We start from the raw sequence: 19731 nt of genomic DNA on the forward strand, positions 1-19731 counted from the left end.
GTGACTTGGGTGTTTCTCTCGCACTGCACATGATAGAATTTCCATTCAGGGAGCTAAGCGCCCCTCAGACTCAGAGAAATATCTCTTAGACGCCGGAGATATCTCCCCATGCCGGAGACACTTTGGTCTCTGTCATAGGGAGATACTTCAGTCTCCGTGTATTCATCAGCGGCTGTCCCGAATCATCAAACCACTTGCGCAGACGCAGAGACGTTACCACTTTCTAGACTTTTGGCTGCCTGAATCGCCGCCAAACGTTCGACAAGATCCCGCCATGCATAGTCATCGAGCATCAGGTGGCAATCATTGATGTCCAGGCAAGGGCATAGGCGATCTAAGAAGAGCGCTATAATGTGTGCAGGGCCCTGTGGGATAGAAGATCCTATGCTAAGGATGCGCAGCTTGTGGCTGAAGATTGGATAGTCCTCCAGGTCCATGGGCATGTTAGATGTGACAATGGGGAGATTGAGGACCCGCAGGTCGGGGCAGTATCGAGCGAAGGGAACGAGAGCATCGACAGGGAGAACATTGGGCACCTCGACGTCCAGCTTATAATGCAGGCTCAGAGAGTCGATGTGGAGCCACGCCCTGGCCATACGCTGCATGTCTTCTGATTCGAAGTTTTTCGAAGTTTTGCCGCCCGTCAAAGCGGCGGTGAGGGTGGCGATGTTGTGAAGACCGAAAAGAAGCGGAAAGAAGTCGACAAAAGGGATGACCTTGGGTGTATGTGGGAGCGAGACAACGATCGTCAGTCGCTGCAGGGATGATGAGCATCTGGCCACCATTGTTTTCAGGCAGTCGCAGCAGTCTCGGAACACGTTCGGATAGTCGTCGTCGGCACTAAGATTCAAGGCGAGATCCCATAAAACAGGTGTCTTCATAGCCACAAACAGATCCCTCAATCTTGCAGGGGAGTCAGAGACCATGAGCTTAGAGAGTACAGCGAAGCGACAAGGAGGAGGATTCTCCGCTGTTGTAATGTGACAATTAAACAGCGTCAAATCTTCCAAGTTCTTGAAACAGGAAAGGGTCCTTAAGATCGCACCATCCAGACGTCCGCGTGTTCTGTACAAGTACACACGCCGTAGCGCATGCCAGTGTTCGAACGGCGCCTGAAGACAAAATAACGGGACGTGCTCCATGTAGATGACTTCGACCGCTGGAGATGTTTCGGTCAGGACACGAAAACGCTCGCTGACTGTGAACCAGTCCGCCACGTCTTCCTCAATTCCAGAATCAGCATAGTAATGCAGCTCTTGTAACCGGCGGCCGACGATGAATAGGATATTGTATGCAGAGCAATGTCCCAATACGGCCTCTACGTTCGGGAGAAGAGGCATATACCCGTTGCGCTGTGATAGTTGTGAGTAGGTGGCTGAAGACATGCAATCGAACGGTTCATGGATACGGCGGATTCATCGAGCGTAAGCTTGAAATCTGGCCCAATCGCGATCGCAAGTCTCTCCGTCTAGATGCTAGTATTTTGTATAACGTCGAGTCAAAAAACGAGGCGACATAACTTTATGAGATACTCACGTATGTCCGCAGTCCTAGTTTCTTTAAGGTGGGTAGAACACGGAGGAGATTCTGTATATCGTCTATATAGACTCAGAGCGCATCGAGTGCAGCGCTCTCAAATATCTTGCAGAGACGAGCTGCACGACTCAATGCGCGTCGATTCACGGTCTGCCTTTCCCCGGACGTCTTCTCGTCCGAAACCAGTTGTTGGAAAATATTAAAGAGAATGTCGACAATCTGCAGTGCTTGATGCATTGAAGCAATATTGTAGGTTGCTTGTGAGTTTCAAGAGGAGTTACAATGTGACCAGAATGACCTGTTGACTGGGACTTAAGAGGGCGGATACGCTGAAGTGGCAATGAAGGTGGAAGACAAGCAGCCGCAGCGGGCTGTGGCCCGGGGCCACCGCTGTGTGACGTAACGCGTGCGTGACATGTGTTGTCACGGTCGCCGTAGTGGCTCATGCACTCATGCTGGATCTCTCTGCATTCATTATCATATTTGCTCACAATATCTGACTTCGTGTAGCGCAAGGTCCACTGATTTTGTGTTGGGAACCTAACGCGACTCCCAGAACCGGGTGACTGCGCTTTACGGTCTTTACCAACCATACGGTAGGCCCGAACTAACTGCACCCCAGGGCATCTTCGAGACCCTGGATGAAGCCTTGATGTCTCAGGCCCTACATCTGAAGGATTATATTGATCGCGCACACAATGAAGCGGACAAGACTTGCTCCTGCCGACGGGTTCTGAACTCGCCCAACACACTCTGGCGCCAGGTCCGTATGTACATATTGCGACGCGAATTTCTCAATCGCCGGTCTTACACCCAGCACGTTGATACATCACCGGCCAAAATACCTGGGTACTGGCAATTACTACGGGAACATGGGTGAAGCTCGCTCAGCCGATTGACATGATTGTCTGCCATATAGGTACGTGATCATCCGGCTGTTGGTGTTTGACAAATTGAAGCAGTCTATAGATATCAGATTGCACCAAACTCGGTGCCTTACGCAGAACTCGCCATCACGCTCTATATAGTTCTGACAGCCTACGCTGGCCATATCCCCATCTTGGACATCATTCTGATGCATAATCGTCGTTCTAGGATACAAGACATACGGCTATTCTACAGCTAGCTGGTACAGGCATTCTGATTCTACTAAAGGCTTCTTCCGGTAGCCAGACTATCGAACACTCAATCGCTACGGATTACGGACCAGCCCTCCCATCTCTCTCGACCACCGATCTCCTTTCCAACACCCATCCTACATTCCCTGCCATCTCCAAGCGTCTCCAAGACGGCGGCAATGATAAGCGCACCTGCCTGAGGGGCCCAATTCTTCGCAACGCAGCCCAGACGGCCGGCGCCGAATGCGAGCATCTTCGCACGCTGTACATCTGTACAACGTGCAGGATGGTGCCGCATGGCGTCGAACTCCTGGGCAGTGGGGCCCCAAACGCTCCCCCGCTGGACGGCCTCGATGTCCGCGGACACAGTAGTCTCGTGCTGTAACCTGAATAGGCGAGCGATTGATGTCGGCAAGGAGGGTAACCGACTGCGGGTAACGACACGGGAGATACGACGAGTGGGAGGGTACAACCGCAACACCTCGAGTACAATAGCCTGGACGCTGGGTAGTACACCATAGAACTGGGTGAACTGCGGCTGAGTGGGGTTTTGCAAATACTCCTCGAAGGCAGTGCGAGCATGCTTATCCTCGCCTATGAGAGCGACTGCGATGGCAACCACACGCCACATCGTCTCGTAGGCGGGGATAATCAGCTCGATGGGGTTCTCCCGAGTGGGAAGCCAGGCGCGGAGGCGGCTGTTGAGCTGCGCAAGGATCTCCGCGGATGGATTCGCAGTAGTCTTGGATTGTTGCCACAGATCGGTGATCCCCCGGGTCATCAAGTCGAGATCTTCGACGAGATGACTCGAAGAATCGTCGATGTCGGCGTGAAGGACAGCAACGAGGACGACGTACATGCAGACCCGCTGCACATATATGTCGAGAGCGATGCTGCCCTGGGATGATGGGAGGCACAAACTAGCGGCATGGACCGCGATTTCGGCAAAATGACTCCAGGTAAGGCGGGGAGAGATGAGCTCTGTCGCGGCCTTGACGAATGCGGAATGAACAGCGGGGTCGGCGCTGACAAAAGTGGATTCAAGATGAAACGCTCGACGAAGACGCTGATTAGCATCAGCTCTGGTGCGGAGGAGTTCAGGGAGAGGGATGCCGGGGCTGTGAAGAAGCTTGAGGACATCTTCCAGATTCGTGAGATATATACGCGATATGGTGCGCGCTGGGTCGCTCTGCAGTAGTCGGTAAAAGACCACTACTACGGCGAGGACGATTGCAGAGAGGATGTAGACGTGCATGGCTTGAAACTGGGCAGCTCACCCCGCTCAAGGGAGGGTCTTATATCGTAGAGAGACGCCTACATACTAGGATTCCGCAGCATGGTCTTCCAAGACGTCTGATCACGGCAGTTCAATTGCCATGATGGTTGCGGTCAGCACGCTGTCGCCGAATCCTGCGGTGAATCGGAGCTACGGAGATGAAACAGGCTTCATTTCTTCTCATGCCTGCCAGTGGAGAGTACATGCCAACTACTTATGGAGGGCTCGTGATGCTCTCGGCGCCGCGGTTCTGGCTGCGTTGGACGGTGATAAGGGTATTGGTTTAAATGTCAAGTACAGCTCTCAGTTCGTCCTGGCCGAGTACAGCCTTGCAGATCTTGCATTTAAACGTTCGGACTCTGGTAGTGAAGCCCACGGCCGCGGCTTCACCCGTAGCAACATTCGCCCAGATGAACACATGCAGCGATACAGCTGCAGATAGCGAGCGGCGTTGTCAAGACTCGACAACTACTGTCAACAACATCAAACGTGAACAGGGACCTCGTGAACCTCGTGAGTGTGTGCGCAGCAAGGTCGTGTATCGACCCGCACACAGTACATGGGTCAGCTGCCACACACGTGACTCACCGACTATGCGCATGCCCTCGTTATAACTCCATGCTTCTGCATACTGTAATTCACGAAGGATCTATCAGCTGCAAAAGCAGCCTCTATACATCGCCAGCGATCACACAATAGTACTCTTTGAGAGTGATATTCCTAGTCATCTAAGAAATTTATTTCTTCGCGGTCGGTGCTCTCATTATTCAGGAAGGCTTTGACGAGCCTTTGATCTGCTGGAAGTCTAGAATGAGCATACATTTCGAAGACTGCTCACGAGTGTGTAGCTCAGCTGAAGCTGTAGCTTACTCTGAGGACGTCTTGCGATGCCAGTGACTGGAGCCCAATATGATACCCATGCCTCACGATCACGTGAGACATAGTGGCGAATGGATGCGCGTCGCGTCTGTTGACTTTGCCACAACCGTGACCCGACGGTCCATAATTCCTTTGTTGACGGGTGAATTTTGCTTACTACGTCTCTCAAAAACCGTGACTCCAATCCGGCACCCGTACAGCCGCTCACAAGCCCTTGTCTTGCCCCAATTTGAACAGCACCGGTCTCTCCACCTGATTGCACGCGCTTTCCAACGATCACAAGAGGCGTGGGAGCGGTAAGCGGTCGAGTGCATGAGAGGCATACAAGCATGATGCTGATTGGTCACTGTCTGGTAGAAGACAGCACCTGGACCGTCACGCCGGTGTTACACTCTGCGCTGAACGTGGCACAGTCTGCCGCGAAGACACTGAATCTATTGTAAGCGTGCGGCGCCCGGTGATTGAAGAGGCACTGACGACCTTGTGTCGTCCCGATGTGACAATGTAGTGGCTCGTCGGCCATCTTTCACTTCTCGGATCATTCCTGCAGGTGGCTGCAGTGGCCGGCCGTGAAACTGCGAACAAGTTATAAAGCCTTGAAACCTCTGTAAGTTCATTCAAACACTTTCGCTCCCCATGGCTTCCTCACGAAAGAAATCTAAGGCGACACCTGCTCGCACAGCGGGCGCTCCGCGCACACCTCCTCGTAGCCCAAAGTCTACTGCAGCACGACTAGAAGAGATCGTCGTGTCAACAGGCTCCACTCCAGCCAGTGCCAAAGTATCGGCTCAAGTAACACACGCGGTGCTTGGGACAGAGGGCAAAGATCTTCGCAAGAAATACCAACAGCGATTGAACAACGAGATGGTCGGCCACTGGGTACAGGTCAAGAAACGCGACTTCATGACAGACCATGTTCCTGGAGACGAACCATCCGAAGAGGAACTTGCCGAGCTCAAATCCGTATGCTTCGACAAAAAGGTCTTCAAGGGTAATGATGAGAGTAAGATGTATACGATATTCGTACGTTGTCATATATGATCCATCATATGTCTGACGCGGTAGCTAATGTGCCGAGGTTGTAGTGCAAAGGCGCGAAAAAGGCCTTGGATCTATGCCCGGAGAGTGGCGATAAGCTTGTTGCAAAAAACACCAGCCGGTATCCTGATCAAAACAACGACGACGAAGGAGGCAAGCACAGGCCAGATGTAGTGCTGTATCCAGCCGAAAAGACGGTGCAAGATCGGTATACATTTACTACGAAAGAACTCAAGAAAATCGCCGCGAAGGAGAAACAAGCCAGGGAGAAGGCGCACGGTGGGCATACATCTACTCAGCAGGAACTCAGTAGGCTCGACGCAGAGGAACGGAAGAAGTATCTCGCAAGGACCGCTTGGGGCTGGGCATCCTTGATTGTCGAGTTCAAGGCGGCCAATAGCGATGGACACCCATTTTCGACCTCTGTATCGCCCGATAAATGGCTCCCTAATACTGAACTTTCGGCCGAGACAAGAGGACAGATCGCGGATTATGCGGCCACGGTCCTACGGTACCAGCCACGCTGCTTCTGCTTCATGATCGTGATTTCCGGTTGCTCCGCTCGTCTGCTCCGATGGGACCGCTGCGGCGCGATCGTCTCCGAGCCGTTCGACTTTGTCGAGGACCCTGAACTATTGATGACTTTCTTGTACAAGTATGGGCGGATGAGCCAAGCCCAGCGTGGATATGATCCGACGGTTCAGGAGGCCACACCCGCTGAAATCAAGACGATGAAGGATTGGAAGAAGAAGGCGGTGAAAACTAAGCGTATGTCGAAGTACCATGCACAATGCTTTGAGGCGGCAATGGGAGAAGCTTGGCCGATCTACAAAGTCATTGTGCCCAAGGAGGATGTGGTTTGTGATGCATCTCTCAGACCAAAGGACGCAGGAGGTTCGTCGACAGATTCGATTACAGCGACGTCCGACCACGAGTACCTCTTTGGCAAGCCACTCAATACCACTCGATCCCCGACTGGGCGCGGCATGACGGGACATGCAGCCTATGATATACAGAATTGACGACTGGTCTACCTGAAATCGTCATGGCGTGCAGATTTGGAAAAATCTCATCAAGAACACGAAATCTACATTCGGTTGTGGCAAAATGGTGTCCGCTACATCGCGAGACCAGTCAGCGGCGGAGACGTGCGGTCCTCTCGAGATTCCGACGATAGTGTTCAGCGTACCCTCACGCAAAAATATATCAAGGCGGCAGATCCGAAGAGTGAGGCGGTGGGTCGCGTACACTATCGCCTGATTTGTGACCAAGTATACCGCCCTCTGGAGACGTACAAGAATGGTTTTGAGATGACTGAGGTCTTGTGCTATGCCATCTTAGGTATGCCATCCTATATACCAACTCTTGACTGGATCGGTCTCATAGCTGACTTCTATATCAGCACACAGAGACGCATGGGAAAAGGCAGATGTGCTTCACCGCGACATCAGTGTGGGCAATATCTTGCTGGAAGACTACATCGACGAGGAGGGAAATCCCCAAGTTCGTGGGATACTAAATGACTGGGATATGGCGAAGTTGAGAGCCGAATTAGGAGGGAAGCCGACTCAAGCGTCGCGTTCGGTGAGTGTCCTTTGGTGACTCGCTTTTGGAAACAACTAATGATTTCTGCTATGAAGGGCACTTGGCAATTCATGTCGGCATTACTACTGATGTACCCGGACCAGAAGCAGCACGAGCTCGCCGATGACATGGAATCCTTTGTGCACCTTACCAACTGGCTCGTCCTCAAGTGGCACAAGCACAAGCTCACGGGTAAAATGGCGCTGCTTTCCCACCATATCAACGTTGTATATGATGCATACTCCAAATACGACAAGTTCGATGTTGGAGGAGATTCAAAGCTGGAGAAAATGAGATCCAAGGACGTGCCGTTCAAACCGGTTGCAAGCCCGGTTCTTCAGAAACTCACGAAAGACCTTGCCAAATTCTGCTACGAGCATCACGACGCCGTAAAGCTCGAAGTAGAGCGCATGGAACAAGGACGCGAGGAAATCCAAGTTTCCCCTCATCAGACATCCAGTGTGAACTCCGTCGGCCGGTACAAGAACCCCTTTGCTTCCGAACCCGGAGTGTACCTGGAGGAGTATGTGGCGCTTGTCGAAGCGGACCAGGCCCCGGAACCATCGAAACGCGTAATGGACGATCACGCTCACTTGTTTACTATCTTTCAGCGTGCCTTGCTAAAGCACTCCGACTCGAGACTTGAACCAGACAAAACGCAAGATCAATTCAAGCCGTTCGCCGATCCCTTTACAGGCGCACAGACACGGTATGGCAGTATGAAACGCGGGCCAGACCATGACACAGAGGATGAAGGTCCGTCGTCAAAGAGGGCCAAGGGGTCTGCGAAGAACGCCTAAGAGGATCCAACCCTCTAGAAGATCACGGAAAGAAATGAAAGCAGAGTACCTGCCATCATGTGTCGTTGACAGGCCAGTCGTCCAAGCCTTCCGGTTTGTTGTTCGCTTGAGGACAATTAGTGTATCTTTCTTCCCAGCCATTTCGGACACCAGCTGCTTTCCCTAACTGTTCGATGGTTAGTCGCTATATTGTATGGATGATATTTACCATGTGTTGTAGTATGGACTCTAATGATTTTATTCTGGCGACCTTGATTTGCGAACGCGATGTCGCCAGATACTGTATCGGTCTGTGGTAGTCTATGTTTATATCAACTTCATTTCGGGTGAATATTATCTCATTGTAGCGCGGTGCAGTGATCCTGAGAAGGCGAGGCGGTTCTCTTCAGCGGCTATACTCATTTGTTCAAAGCGCTCCCCTCCAGACAACTTGGTGTCTGTGTGGTTTCCCGTCGGAAGATAGGCGTACCTGCAGAGTATATTGACATCCTCGGGCCAAGGAAGGAATTTTGCAACTCGGAGGTTGTGCCAAATTAGTCATAGCAGATGAAGAGTGTCGTCACTTAGTGCAGTGGTTCGTGCTCCTCCCAAGCCTTTTGTTGCTTTCGTGATCTTTTCAGCACCAAGATTATAAGACATCAACTATTCAAATCTCACATTATTCATGTTACATCACATGCATACAGCCACACCCAACATGCAAAACAGTCGCACAGGGTTCAAACATACAGCGAGGCAATCCCACCATTCGGCCGTCCACATTGCCCTCACCTGTCGTCAACCACATGGTCCAGCTTGCTCTCCATCCTGGCGCCGCTGGTCGCAATCGCGCTTCCTATGTTCGGCGACAGTGGCATCGTCATTGTCGTCCACGTCGCCCCCGGGCTATGTCCCCCGCACGACGTCCCAACCCGCCACCGCCCCGTCTGCCCACACTTGCCCGCCTGTTCCATAACCATCACATACAGCCCCTCGTTGAATCCGATACACTGCAGCCCGATACACCCCACCTTCAGCGCACCCGCCGCGTACAGCTGTCCTGTCTCGTAGACGTTCTGCGCCGACGTGTTCTTCCGCCCAGCGAGCGTTTCTTTGATTAGCGCTTGAGCGGTCTATGCGTCGCATCCTGCCAAGGAAAGATCAGGAGTAAGCATGCAGATGTGCGTCGTACCTCCGTCGAGAGTGCATCCCACTCCTGCGTCGACAGCTGGGCCAGCCAGAATGCCTTGTAGACTCCGGCGTAGTACCACTTGCCGTCTTTGTTGTAGAAGCATTCTGCACGATAGCGTAGCGTCAGTTCGCGGCTAGCACCATGGCTAAGACCACCCACCGGTTGGCTTGTCCAGCTTCGTGTCAATGTCAGCAGCAGTCCACTGGTGTGCGGTCGTCACACGGGGATTGGTATGACATTTGTACATGGGCGTAAGGAAGTACCCGTGTTCCTCACGCTCAGGACACCAAGACGTCGTCGACTCCTGGAACACCCGGTAATTTTCTAGCCTTCGCCAGCACACATGCCCATGAAGTGAATGACCGTAGGTGATAACAGAGTGACCTACTGAGTGCGCAAAGACTGGCGTTCATCATCCCAAATCCCGCATTCGTTGTCTGTCAGTCACCGACCAACCTCGGATGGACCACCTACCACAGTGGTGGTGCCAAGGAAATCTTGGAATGTAAATGGAGAAGGAATGAAGATAGGCCTGAGGACATCAGGAGGTGTCTCCGAGGGCAGAGGAAGAGCCGCTAGCGTTGCGTTCCTGGCTCGAATCTTCTCCATTGCATCTGGGCCGCCGGCATGGGCCTGCTCAACCCCAAGAGAATGTCATGTGTAGATCAGGAGAGAGCGTATAGCGCACTGTGTGGTCTGCCCGCGTGCTGTCTTCAATTGTCAATCTATGGAATTCCGTAGCCAGTTCTGCCTGTGGCGTCCGGGGAGACCAAGTCATCGCCGGAGAAGGGGACATTGGCGACAATAAGCTTGGTCCGTCGTTGGTAGCGTCACGCAGAGCACCGAGTGAGTGAGAATCATGGATAAGAGACAAGATCCTGTGAACGGAGACTTCCCAGTCCGGCTTGCTAGTCTGACGCCAGATCAACGGGATGATTAAGTGGAGGCGGAGATGCGCATCTGACATACTTGGCACGCATTTTCCGTTTCTAGCAGAGGGGTCCTATGGCCTCTTGCAGAACCGGGTATATGCGCCTTTCCTACCTTGGCGATCTCATCTTGCATGCCGCGAAGGATCTCGGCTAGCTTGGCAACCTCGGTCACTAGCTTCCGCTTGTCCTCGGCAATTTGAGTGGTCGTATTTGGCGCATGAAAGGTAGCTTGCCTGCCATTCAAGAGCTTCAGCTGTTTCTCCAGGTCACCTTTCTCGTATTGCAAGCGCTCGATGGCTGCGGTCTTCTCCCGGATCGAGATGCACGCAGTGGTGAAGTGTTTAGCGACCGCGTCGCGAGCACACAGGGCTTCTTGAAGACGCAGCCCCTCCAGGCGCATTTCCATTGCCAGCTCAGACTCCCGGGTGCGACACTGTGCGCCGGATACTAAGTGTTCCTACACGCATATAGTCACTAACACGTGCTGTGACGGTAGTACAGGGATTGATACTCACTAGTTCCTCTGACCAAGGCCCGATTCCACTCTCATCTGGGGCGGCTTGCTGTTTGTTGCGTATGCGAGCAGTCATACCACCTAGTCCTTCGTCGTTGAACATTGCGGTGCCACAAGCAGGGGTCTCGAGAGCGAGTTCGACAAACTACTGATACCGAGCGCCCATGAACGCCCACAAAGTACGATCACGTGAACTGCCTACGTCATTGTGTCTTGACTGCCCGCAAAGAAACTTGACTTTGATAACTAATATGTGAGCGACGTCTTGCTTACCCGTGCGCGTGAGTACTTTGATACTGGGCTAGTGATCTCGTAGTGACATTTTGAAGGTTCATACTATTACATATCAACTCATTGTTGACTTGAAAGTAAACTCGGCTGAGACTTTGAAGCTTCACTATTTACCGTCACCCTTCCACCATGCAGAACGCTCAAGATTACCTTGACGAACCGACGCCTACAGAGTCGGCGCCCCCGCACGCTCATCCAATACCCTTAACAGCAAATCAAGAGCGTAAACTTGTGGACTATTTGGACGGACAACTCCTGGAGATTACCCGTAATTATAAGAAACGGTGCGCCCCATGTTTTACATCATATCAGTCGCACGACGCTCACTTCCCAGCAGTTCCCAACCCTCGACCTCCCTCCCGACCCTTGCATCATACCTTACCGCTACGCACACCATCCTCTCTCTAGTCCTTCAGATCCCCCCTGCAGGACCCTCGTCGTATCTGCGTACCTCATTCCTGCTTCGTCTGACAGGCGAGGTCTTGAACTCCATCTCGGGCTACACTCCAGACGCAGAAGCACTGTCACAGCTTCTCTCCTGGCTTGAGGACCTCGACAAAGGCTGGCTGGCGGTGCTTAACGGCGAAACATGGGACACTGTGGAGCGCATAGGCATCGAAACATCACTCCCAGATGAGCCAGCACGCTCAATGATCGTCAGCCAGACGGATCGCACCAGGCTGCGAAGCATACTCATAGCCGGCACGAACAGGCTGGAAGAGTGGCTGGCAGAGCTCGAAGCTCCCGATCAGAACTTCCAGTCAGCACTAGATAAGCTCGGACTACAGCAGGACTTCGAGGACCTGTTCTCGAGAACTCTCAGCGCGATGGGCTCACTTGACGGGTCCATGAACGACCCAGGAGGTATGACAGGGACCTGTTAGCACCCGTTGTTGATGAATCGACAGATTGCTCTGACGCCGTATCACATCTATAACATGCGCTCCAATGAGACGGAGTATGTACTACAGTTATGTGTAGGAACCGGGATGTAGATTAAGAACCCAAATCATCGCGTATGTCTTGCCGTGGTGCAGAAAGGTCGTACAGTCTAGCTAGCCGTCTTGTGTGTCGACTTGACCTTCACATGCTTGGCCGTCGCCTCGGCCTGTTTGGCATGCGCGTGCGTAGTGGCCGTCGGTCGCGGAACGAGGGTGATAGAAGTATTGTAATCGAGGTCCATCGACGGGCCGTGCGTGGATGCGTCAGATGAGAGGGCCGGGGATACATTTTCGGGATGTGCGCCAACATAAGAGACATAGTTCACGTCTGAGTGTTCTTCCGCTCGGGCCTGAACGGCAACGGCGCGTTCAGCAAGGTACTTCGGGAAAGGCATGGGGCGGCGGCGAGAGACCTGATGGTTCGCGAAATAGCGCGGAGATGGCGGCGCGGGGGTCGAGGCGAAGCCATGATTTTGCACAGAATAACGTCGTCCGAGTAGGGTGCCCGGCTCCAAAAAAGACCGCGTGCCGACACCAGTGTCGGAGTTTGGGGATTCGTGGACAATGGGGAGCGGGGAGACGAGGGGCGCCAAAAACACAAGCGCAAGCAGGGCTTGGAAACCGCGCATATTAGTAGTGAATAATGTAGACGATGGGCCAGCCTATCTGAATAGTGGATATTGAACGATGAATGTGGAGGATGAGCATCGCGAGCAGGGGGTGCAACCTCGAACTACAACCAAAGCGGCGCAAACACGGTCACATGACTCGTCCGTCCTACGACGCAGATTGAGGCTTAGCGTGCGGAGGACCGCGTCGTTCAATGCTAGTCGACTTAGGTTGCGTGACGTGCGTCTCTGAAAGCCACGTTAGAATGCCTCGCAGAAATGAATCAAGTGTAATTGTTACCCCTCTTCTCAGTTCTACGACGTAGAATTTCTTGCTTGGTGAAGTATGACATCTTCTCAGAAGAATCTGCAGGGTGATCCGTCGATACCATGGTAAGGGCCGTCAGACATTTGTCCATCTCTTCTTCGGCCTCGCTCCGCATGGCAAAAGCTTCTTCTTGGTCAGGGAATGCGACAAGCTGGCGGTAGCTGAGCCACAGGTACATGACTAGGATCTTGTGCACCGTCTCGAGAACATTCAGCATCTCAGACAGGCTGGTCTTTTTCGACACTGTCTCTACCCTTTTCAGCCTCTGCTTTACGTTCCTATAGCTCTCCGACAGCCCAGACGCTTGGAGTGCCTCGTGCAACTTGACAGCGAGCTTGACGCGGTAGAGACTCAGGATCGTCCGGATGGCTTCGACGGCGAGAGGATCCCTGACAGGCACCGGCGCCAGCTGCATGAGGATCCTCTCTTGTATTGTGAGACGGTCCGAGAGACCGTCCACGTACTCGATCCTCTCCCTGAACTTGACTAGGTCCTGCATTTCGTAGCAGGGGTCCACTTTCGTGATGTACCTGAAGACATCCACGACCACCCGAACAGGGACATTAGGGGGCAATGTCCGCATGACCGAAATATACTTTTCACCCGAGATATGAATGCTGGCGAAGCGAAGGGGTATGAACGGCTCTTTCATTGCCTGGCGTACCACTGGGAGGTCTGCGTCGTCAAGAGTTGTCACGCCACCGCCGCCTTCATCGCCTTGGCCGAGCAGCCCAAACCGTCCAGCACGTCCGCCAATTTGTTTTATCTGCGAGTCTGAGAGCCTCACCTCACGGTGACCGTCATATTTCCGCACGGCTGCCAGTATGATACGCTTTATTTTGCTTGAGATCGGATGAATTAATGGATGCCAACAATGATTATTGTAAGCACGTACAGATTCAGGCCCATTCCGATGGCGTCACTGCCAACCAGCACGTCGTAACCGCTATTCGCTCTGTTGAATAACGCAGCCTGTTCACTGCGGATCTCTGGCGGTAATCGACCATAGGCAACAGCGCATCGTAATCCCGTCGACTTTTCAATGTTCTTCTTGGCAGCGAAAATCTTGCTTCGAGAAAACGTGACGAAGCAGTCGCCCTTCTTCACATTGGACAAGTCGCCATGCAGGCCCTCCTCCGCTACCGTCAGTGGCGTGAGGCGTTCGTAACGGTTCACGATGATTTCGTCCCCGGTGTCGCGCAGCATCCTCTGAACCAGAGGTACAGCAGTCTCCTCGCCGCAAAGATGAACTTCCACCGCATTGAGACCGAGTAGGGCAGCCGTCCACGCCCCACCCCGTTCCGGGTCGGCGATGAGCTGGATCTCGTCGATGACGGCAACGTCCCATGCGCTCACAAGCGGCACCATCTCCACCGTGCAGCTCAACAACGCGTCCTCCTGAACAATCCTCTGCTCCTCGCCTGTCAACATGTTGCATGGCCGTGCGTACTTGCTTGAGCCATGCTTCCGGATAGATGGAGACGCGTCTGCCGCGTCAATGTTGCTCGTTTCATCGGGCTCCGCGTCCTCCTCGGGGTCGACGCCCAGCGGGACAATCTGCCCTTTGTTCAGACGCTCCCAGATCTCGTGCGCCAGCAGACGGAGTGGCCCTGCATAGAGACCCCGCCTCGCTGCTGCGAGCGCTCGGAGCGCGTTGTGTGTCTTCCCGCTGTTCGTGGGGCCTACGTGCATTATGATCTTGCGCACCCTCGACTTGCGTGCTTCAGGCCACCACGCTGTAGGCTGAGAATGGTCTGCAGCCTGGAACAGCTCGGACATTTTTGCCACCGTGTTTGAGGAGATGAGCTCTCCCAGAGCGGTCTGTCCATGCGGATGATTGACCCACTCGAAGAGGAGGCGTGTAAACGTCTGATCGAGCATATTCGCCGTGGTGGTTTGAGACAAGTCATACGCCATGCGCGCGGTAAACTCGTCGTTGTACTCCAGCGCAGTGAGCACCTCCTGGCGGGAGACAGCAGAGACGAAGGCCTTCAGCAAAGGCCCTGTATCGGCTGCGTCGATGCCAAATTCTTTGAGTCGGCGAAGGACTTGCTGGGATTTAGCCCATTGCTCCACGTGTTCTTCAAGGTACCCTTCCAGACGGTCAGGAGTGATACTAACTCGCACCTGGTCTTGGGCTCCTATAGGTGAGGTACTGAAGTCTCCATGGTGCTTCTCGATGCGTGGATACGGTTTTGTGGCTAGAGATGGTCGCCTAGCTTTTCCGGTGGCAGCTTTTCCGGTGGGAGCAGAGCGCAGGCGCGTGAAGACTTTACTGCCAAGACGGAGATCGTGTCGGCAGAGGACAGTCAGAAAACGTCGATTCATGAAGCTGCAAAAGACGATCGCTGGCTATATCAGGAGACAGGTTAGATAGTCGCTCAGCGGAGAAGCCGTAGCTGCTAGCGAGCACTCGGCTCACTAATTTTTAAGTCTGGTCGAAACAAACGCGTGGCTGCAAGTTATTGCAAAAAATCGGAATACTCTCTCGTGTTCAGATAGTTGACATCAGGCTTGCCAAGATGAACAAAATAGACAGCATAAGCCGGAAGTATGAGAGACCCAAGGCTCAAGTCAATTTCTCGGGGAATCTCTATAGAACACGTGACACCAGATATGTTTGTCTTTGTTAGGATCAAAAGCCGTTACCTTTTCTGGTACTTATGCTTTACGCCGACGCGTGAGGGTGGCTACGCGTTCGTGCTTGACCGACCCTCGAGCCATTCTCCTGTCGTGATCACTCATAATTTGAGGCACTATGAGCGCGGACCCTCTCCTGTCCCTGCGACAGGCCATCAAATCGCGAAGCACTATCACGTACCGCAACGGACCTGAACCGACGGGCTTGTTGGCCTCGGCAACGCACATAGTCCTATCCTCATCCGTCTCACTACCCAAATCTGCACCAACCAGACTCCGTAAACCTGGGACGACCTCTTCTGACCCTTCAACAAGCCCTCAAGACTTCTTCTCCGTCGCCGCAGTGTATCTGGCATGGCTGCTCAGAGATGCGTCCGGCGCGGACTACATGAAGCAGGCCCGCGAGAATGGTCTGGCCGTAGGCTTTGTGAGCGTTACAGAACGAAAGAATGTGGTGGATTGGCTGGAAGAGCGGCGGGGTGACCTCGAGAACATTGCGCCTCTCGCTGGTGCGTCATTACTCGAAGGCTTCTCCTTTGGCGGCTTATATCCTTCCTCACAGCTGTTCAGTCGACGACACCGCCTGGAACACCACCACAACTCAAGGCTTCTGCTAACCTACCTGCAACTCCCTTTGCTGCAAAAAGCGGAGAACAGTCAAGTCCTCTCAAACGCCGTTATGTTGCAGACGCAGCAGACGTGGAGGTGGTAAAGAAAATCAAGCAAAATGAGATTGAGCTGCACGACAGGACCACAGTTTTACGTGGTGTCAAACCAAACGTGAGTTTATTGTCAGAAAGGAGTTACCAGGCACCTTCACAGGTATCGTCAGAATTTTGCAGCAGTAAAGAACACGTATGCGGATAAGCTCAAGAAGCTTCGGGATGCTGGAAAGAGCGGGGCGGCGCAAGGAGCTACATCTTTAACACCAGGTGTGTAGCTTGAATGTCTGTCATCTCTGCCTATTAGATGCTAACGACTTCTGTTTCCAGATCCAAAACTCCAAGCAAGAAAGCCCAGTATGTCTCTTCTCAGTGTCATCTCTCAATGTCCTGACTGCTTGTGCAGAGAACCAATACCCAATCATCATGATCTCCTCTTCACCCACTGCATTAATCACCATGCACAATGTCAAGCGCTTCCTACAAGAGGCTGTCTTCGAGCCATCCCAAGAAGCGCGCGCCCGCGCTGCCGCAGAGGGGAACACGCGGCCAGACGATCTTATCCCTATCTACCGCAGACGCACAACAATAGACCCGTCGGGGCGTGAGACGGAGAGTCAGTCACGGTACGTCCCACGGCCTCGCATATATAATGGACAGTGTGGTGACAGGCTTCGCGCTCTAGGTACTTCGTCGTGGACAGTGCTGACGCGCTGACCAAGTTCGGCTCGGATGCATGGGATCGCGTCGTGTGCGTGATGACAACGGGGCAGGCGTGGCAGTTCCGCCCGTACAAATGGAGTGAACCAAGGACGCTCTTCCATCATGGTACGTGGCAGTACGCTGTCTTCGCCGTAGAATGGATCTTGACATGACAGCCGTCGTGCACAGTAAAAGGCATTTACGTTTCGTGGGCAAACGAGCCCCCGAACCACAAAATCAAAGACTGGAACGTCACCGAGCTGAAGGTGCGTACGCTGCTACTTACCAGGCGCCCTCTTGACAGCTGACTCTGTGCAGATTGACCCGCACAGACGCCACGTTGATAAGTCCGTAGTCGCGCACTTTTGGAAGACGCTAGACACCTGGACAATGACGAACAAGCCGTGGCTCATGCATGGGTAACATCTTCCTCTTGCCATGTTATCTTGCTGTGATATATCTGCATTGTGTACAACTGGACTTATTTTGCGCTATTGTATCTATATGACCAGCCTGTGCGAGTGAGTCCCCAGCATCAGGACACGAGGACGTAGAAACCGTGCTTTTCACTTACCGGACCAATTGCCGGTTTTATGAGTGCTCAATTACGCTGCTCTGCGGAGCTGGTCTAATCTACCATCCAACAGCCGCAGGACCGTCCTCAAGCCCTGCAGAACACCTTCGTCTGGTCCTTGACCAGGCACCATTCTAGTGTGTGCGAAATCAATGAGCCTTACCACAAACGGCGGCCCTACGGGCTTCGTCACATGGGCCCCTTCAAGTTCGCCCGAGTCTTCGTCCTCTTCGTCCTCCTCGTCCTCTTCTCCCTCCTCGTCTTCGTTGTCCGACTGATAGCCTTCTTCTGCCTGCTCCTGGAGGAGCCGAAGACCCTCGCGGGCTCGTTCCCAGTCGGCTTCATACACAATGAGTAAGCTCCCACCCACCATGCGCATGTCCACTCCAGAAAAGGCGTCGGTGAGGTCCCCAACCTCCTCGCGGATACCGGACAGCAGCGGTTCGAGGATATTCATTGGAAGACCCGTGCCAGTCCGGGGCACAGTAGTTTCGCCCTCGGAAGAACTGGACACCGACGATCCTCCTTGTGCAGGGCTCTCTGCTAATGGAAAGAAGCGGGTAATACCTTCGGGGAGGTCGGCAGCTTTGATTGACTTTCCATACGACTTCGGGGTCACGACCGGCTTGTCCGACGTTAAGTCGTAGACCTAGGAATGCACTTAGTCCAGGCTCCGCGTGTCGTATGTATGGCACATACCTGGAACCCTGTGAGCCGCACGCCCGTCTCTGCAGTAGTAGTCTCGCGCGCAACCTGCTCCATACGTGCGCGCTTCTCTGGCGAGGCGTCTTCGTCGTATAAAACGGTGCCGAGCTTGACGTCAAGTACATTGGGCTTAGAGAAAGTGTACGACAGATTCTCGAGGACAAGCGATTGTGCATGGCCGCAGCAGATAAGTACGCCTCGCCAGACCCCAGAATGAGATGCCGGTACTCATCTTTCTCGCTCTCAGGAGCGTCCTCCACTGGCTTTATTGCATTCGGGTCCGTGATCGAAGCCCCATGTTCGAGTCTCCCTTCGAGTTTGAGCGTGCCATAAAACTCGGGAATGAAATTGTATAGCTGGGCAAGGGCTGGGTCCGAGGACACAGACTGGTAGAATGCGACCTCTCTGGGGAGCGCGCGCTTGATCAAAAGTACGCCGTCCTCGGTGGTGAGGACACCTGGATGGCCACCGACTTGCGTCGTGAGTGGCAGATGGGTCTGTGAGGAGGATGCGGACATGGAGGGCATGTTGTAAGAGGTCGTGAAGGTACGAGGACAGTGGTAGTCGGGTACAATGCAACGACGGGAATCGACATGCTACCTCTATGCCCTTGTATTTCCATGTGCCGGTCAAGCTCAGCCTTCTCTACGTTGCTTCGATGGACGACACAGTGCCTAGGCCTATGAGGCAACGCCCCAGCAGATGTTGCATGGATGAGTCCAGGCATGGGCAGAAGGCAGAGGTAGGAGTGATAGCCGACAGACTAGGCAACTCTGACCTCAACCATGATGTCCTCGGTCCATGCTCAGAATCACGACGAGAACGTATACCTTTCGGTAACTGTGTCGCCGTCGTCGCGCTTCTTCGAAAACCCAGAATCGCTCGCGGTGAACCCCGCTCTCACTCATCTCGGCAGTGTGGGGGCTCTGCGGGATGTGCAGCTCCTGAGCGCTCCCCGTGGAAGCTGGCCGCGACTTCAAGGGGAGATCCTTGCTTCTCTCAACAGCTTAGAGGGGGTGAAACATGTCGAGATTCAAGGTACCCCGCGCCAGAGAGTGAAACGAGGCGACGACTTGTGATTGTAATGACTTGGAGAGACGTGAGTGTGTGCGCCTTATCGTATTCCACTGCTCATGGTCAATAACCTTCGCGCCTGCTATAGGGAATGAAGATAATACTACATGTACAATACAACCATCAAGTGACGGTGATTCATGTTACATTGCATGTTGGGTGTGCGAGCCCGCCTACCCATTAGACATACGGCCATTCGATGTTCTCGCAGTAGACAATATTGTAAATCCCTGCAATACAATCGCTAGTCATATCGTTGTGGAGAATACGACCGTGGTCATCGGCTTCATGTCGGAGCTTGTATGGACGAGAGACGAAGTGCTTTCGGCAAACAGCACTGACGAGGGCGCCCGGCATC

At 53.4% G+C, this 19731-nt stretch overlaps 9 protein-coding genes across 9 annotated transcripts; 4 read left to right on the forward strand and 5 right to left on the reverse strand.

Moving 5' to 3' along the window:
* Positions 1–185: 185 nt before the first annotated feature.
* On the reverse strand, positions 186–3909 carry POSPLADRAFT_1160300 (hypothetical protein; the record flags this gene model as incomplete). Its single annotated transcript, XM_024487526.1, has 5 exons — positions 186–970; positions 1082–1352; positions 1537–1587; positions 2028–2206; positions 2847–3909. The coding sequence occupies 5 exons, from the start codon at positions 3907–3909 to the stop codon at positions 186–188; spliced, it is 2349 nt and encodes a 782-aa protein (XP_024333069.1).
* Positions 3910–5445: 1536 nt separating this feature from the next.
* POSPLADRAFT_1062765 (hypothetical protein) lies at positions 5446–8231 on the forward strand (the record flags this gene model as incomplete). Its single annotated transcript, XM_024481554.1, has 5 exons — positions 5446–5832; positions 5895–6741; positions 6904–7188; positions 7250–7431; positions 7488–8231. The coding sequence occupies 5 exons, from the start codon at positions 5446–5448 to the stop codon at positions 8229–8231; spliced, it is 2445 nt and encodes an 814-aa protein (XP_024333070.1).
* Positions 8232–8794: 563 nt separating this feature from the next.
* On the reverse strand, positions 8795–10951 carry POSPLADRAFT_1050797 (hypothetical protein; the record flags this gene model as incomplete). The annotated part of the gene is made up of 8 exons (XM_024480066.1): positions 8795–8843; positions 9003–9343; positions 9403–9506; positions 9562–9706; positions 9877–10035; positions 10091–10315; positions 10372–10791; positions 10850–10951. The coding sequence occupies 8 exons, from the start codon at positions 10949–10951 to the stop codon at positions 8795–8797; spliced, it is 1545 nt and encodes a 514-aa protein (XP_024333071.1).
* A 317-nt stretch (positions 10952–11268) lies between these two features.
* Positions 11269–12023, forward strand: POSPLADRAFT_1050798 (hypothetical protein; the record flags this gene model as incomplete). The annotated part of the gene is made up of 2 exons (XM_024480067.1): positions 11269–11423; positions 11477–12023. The coding sequence occupies 2 exons, from the start codon at positions 11269–11271 to the stop codon at positions 12021–12023; spliced, it is 702 nt and encodes a 233-aa protein (XP_024333072.1).
* Positions 12024–12190: 167 nt separating this feature from the next.
* On the reverse strand, positions 12191–12709 carry POSPLADRAFT_1050799 (hypothetical protein; the record flags this gene model as incomplete). Its single annotated transcript, XM_024480068.1, has 1 exon — positions 12191–12709. One exon carries the CDS (start codon positions 12707–12709, stop codon positions 12191–12193), a length of 519 nt encoding a protein of 172 aa, XP_024333073.1.
* A 263-nt stretch (positions 12710–12972) lies between these two features.
* POSPLADRAFT_1160385 (hypothetical protein) lies at positions 12973–14795 on the reverse strand (the record flags this gene model as incomplete). The annotated part of the gene is made up of 2 exons (XM_024487539.1): positions 12973–13858; positions 13912–14795. The coding sequence occupies 2 exons, from the start codon at positions 14793–14795 to the stop codon at positions 12973–12975; spliced, it is 1770 nt and encodes a 589-aa protein (XP_024333074.1).
* A 979-nt stretch (positions 14796–15774) lies between these two features.
* Positions 15775–17443, forward strand: POSPLADRAFT_1062770 (hypothetical protein; the record flags this gene model as incomplete). Its single annotated transcript, XM_024481555.1, has 8 exons — positions 15775–16165; positions 16219–16436; positions 16489–16588; positions 16649–16675; positions 16725–16944; positions 17004–17146; positions 17210–17286; positions 17339–17443. 8 exons carry the CDS (start codon positions 15775–15777, stop codon positions 17441–17443), a joined length of 1281 nt encoding a protein of 426 aa, XP_024333075.1.
* A 182-nt stretch (positions 17444–17625) lies between these two features.
* On the reverse strand, positions 17626–18817 carry POSPLADRAFT_1160515 (hypothetical protein; the record flags this gene model as incomplete). The annotated part of the gene is made up of 3 exons (XM_024487556.1): positions 17626–18243; positions 18294–18452; positions 18560–18817. 3 exons carry the CDS (start codon positions 18815–18817, stop codon positions 17626–17628), a joined length of 1035 nt encoding a protein of 344 aa, XP_024333076.1.
* A 270-nt stretch (positions 18818–19087) lies between these two features.
* Positions 19088–19626, forward strand: POSPLADRAFT_1186783 (hypothetical protein; the record flags this gene model as incomplete). The annotated part of the gene is made up of 2 exons (XM_024489243.1): positions 19088–19398; positions 19462–19626. The coding sequence occupies one exon, from the start codon at positions 19088–19090 to the stop codon at positions 19376–19378; it is 291 nt and encodes a 96-aa protein (XP_024333077.1). The 3' UTR covers positions 19379–19398; positions 19462–19626.
* Positions 19627–19731: the final 105 nt, after the last annotated feature.

The sequence above is a fragment of the Postia placenta genome (genome assembly GCF_002117355.1).
Source record: "Postia placenta MAD-698-R-SB12 unplaced genomic scaffold POSPLAscaffold_24, whole genome shotgun sequence".
Lineage (NCBI taxonomy): Eukaryota > Fungi > Basidiomycota > Agaricomycetes > Polyporales > Adustoporiaceae > Rhodonia > Rhodonia placenta.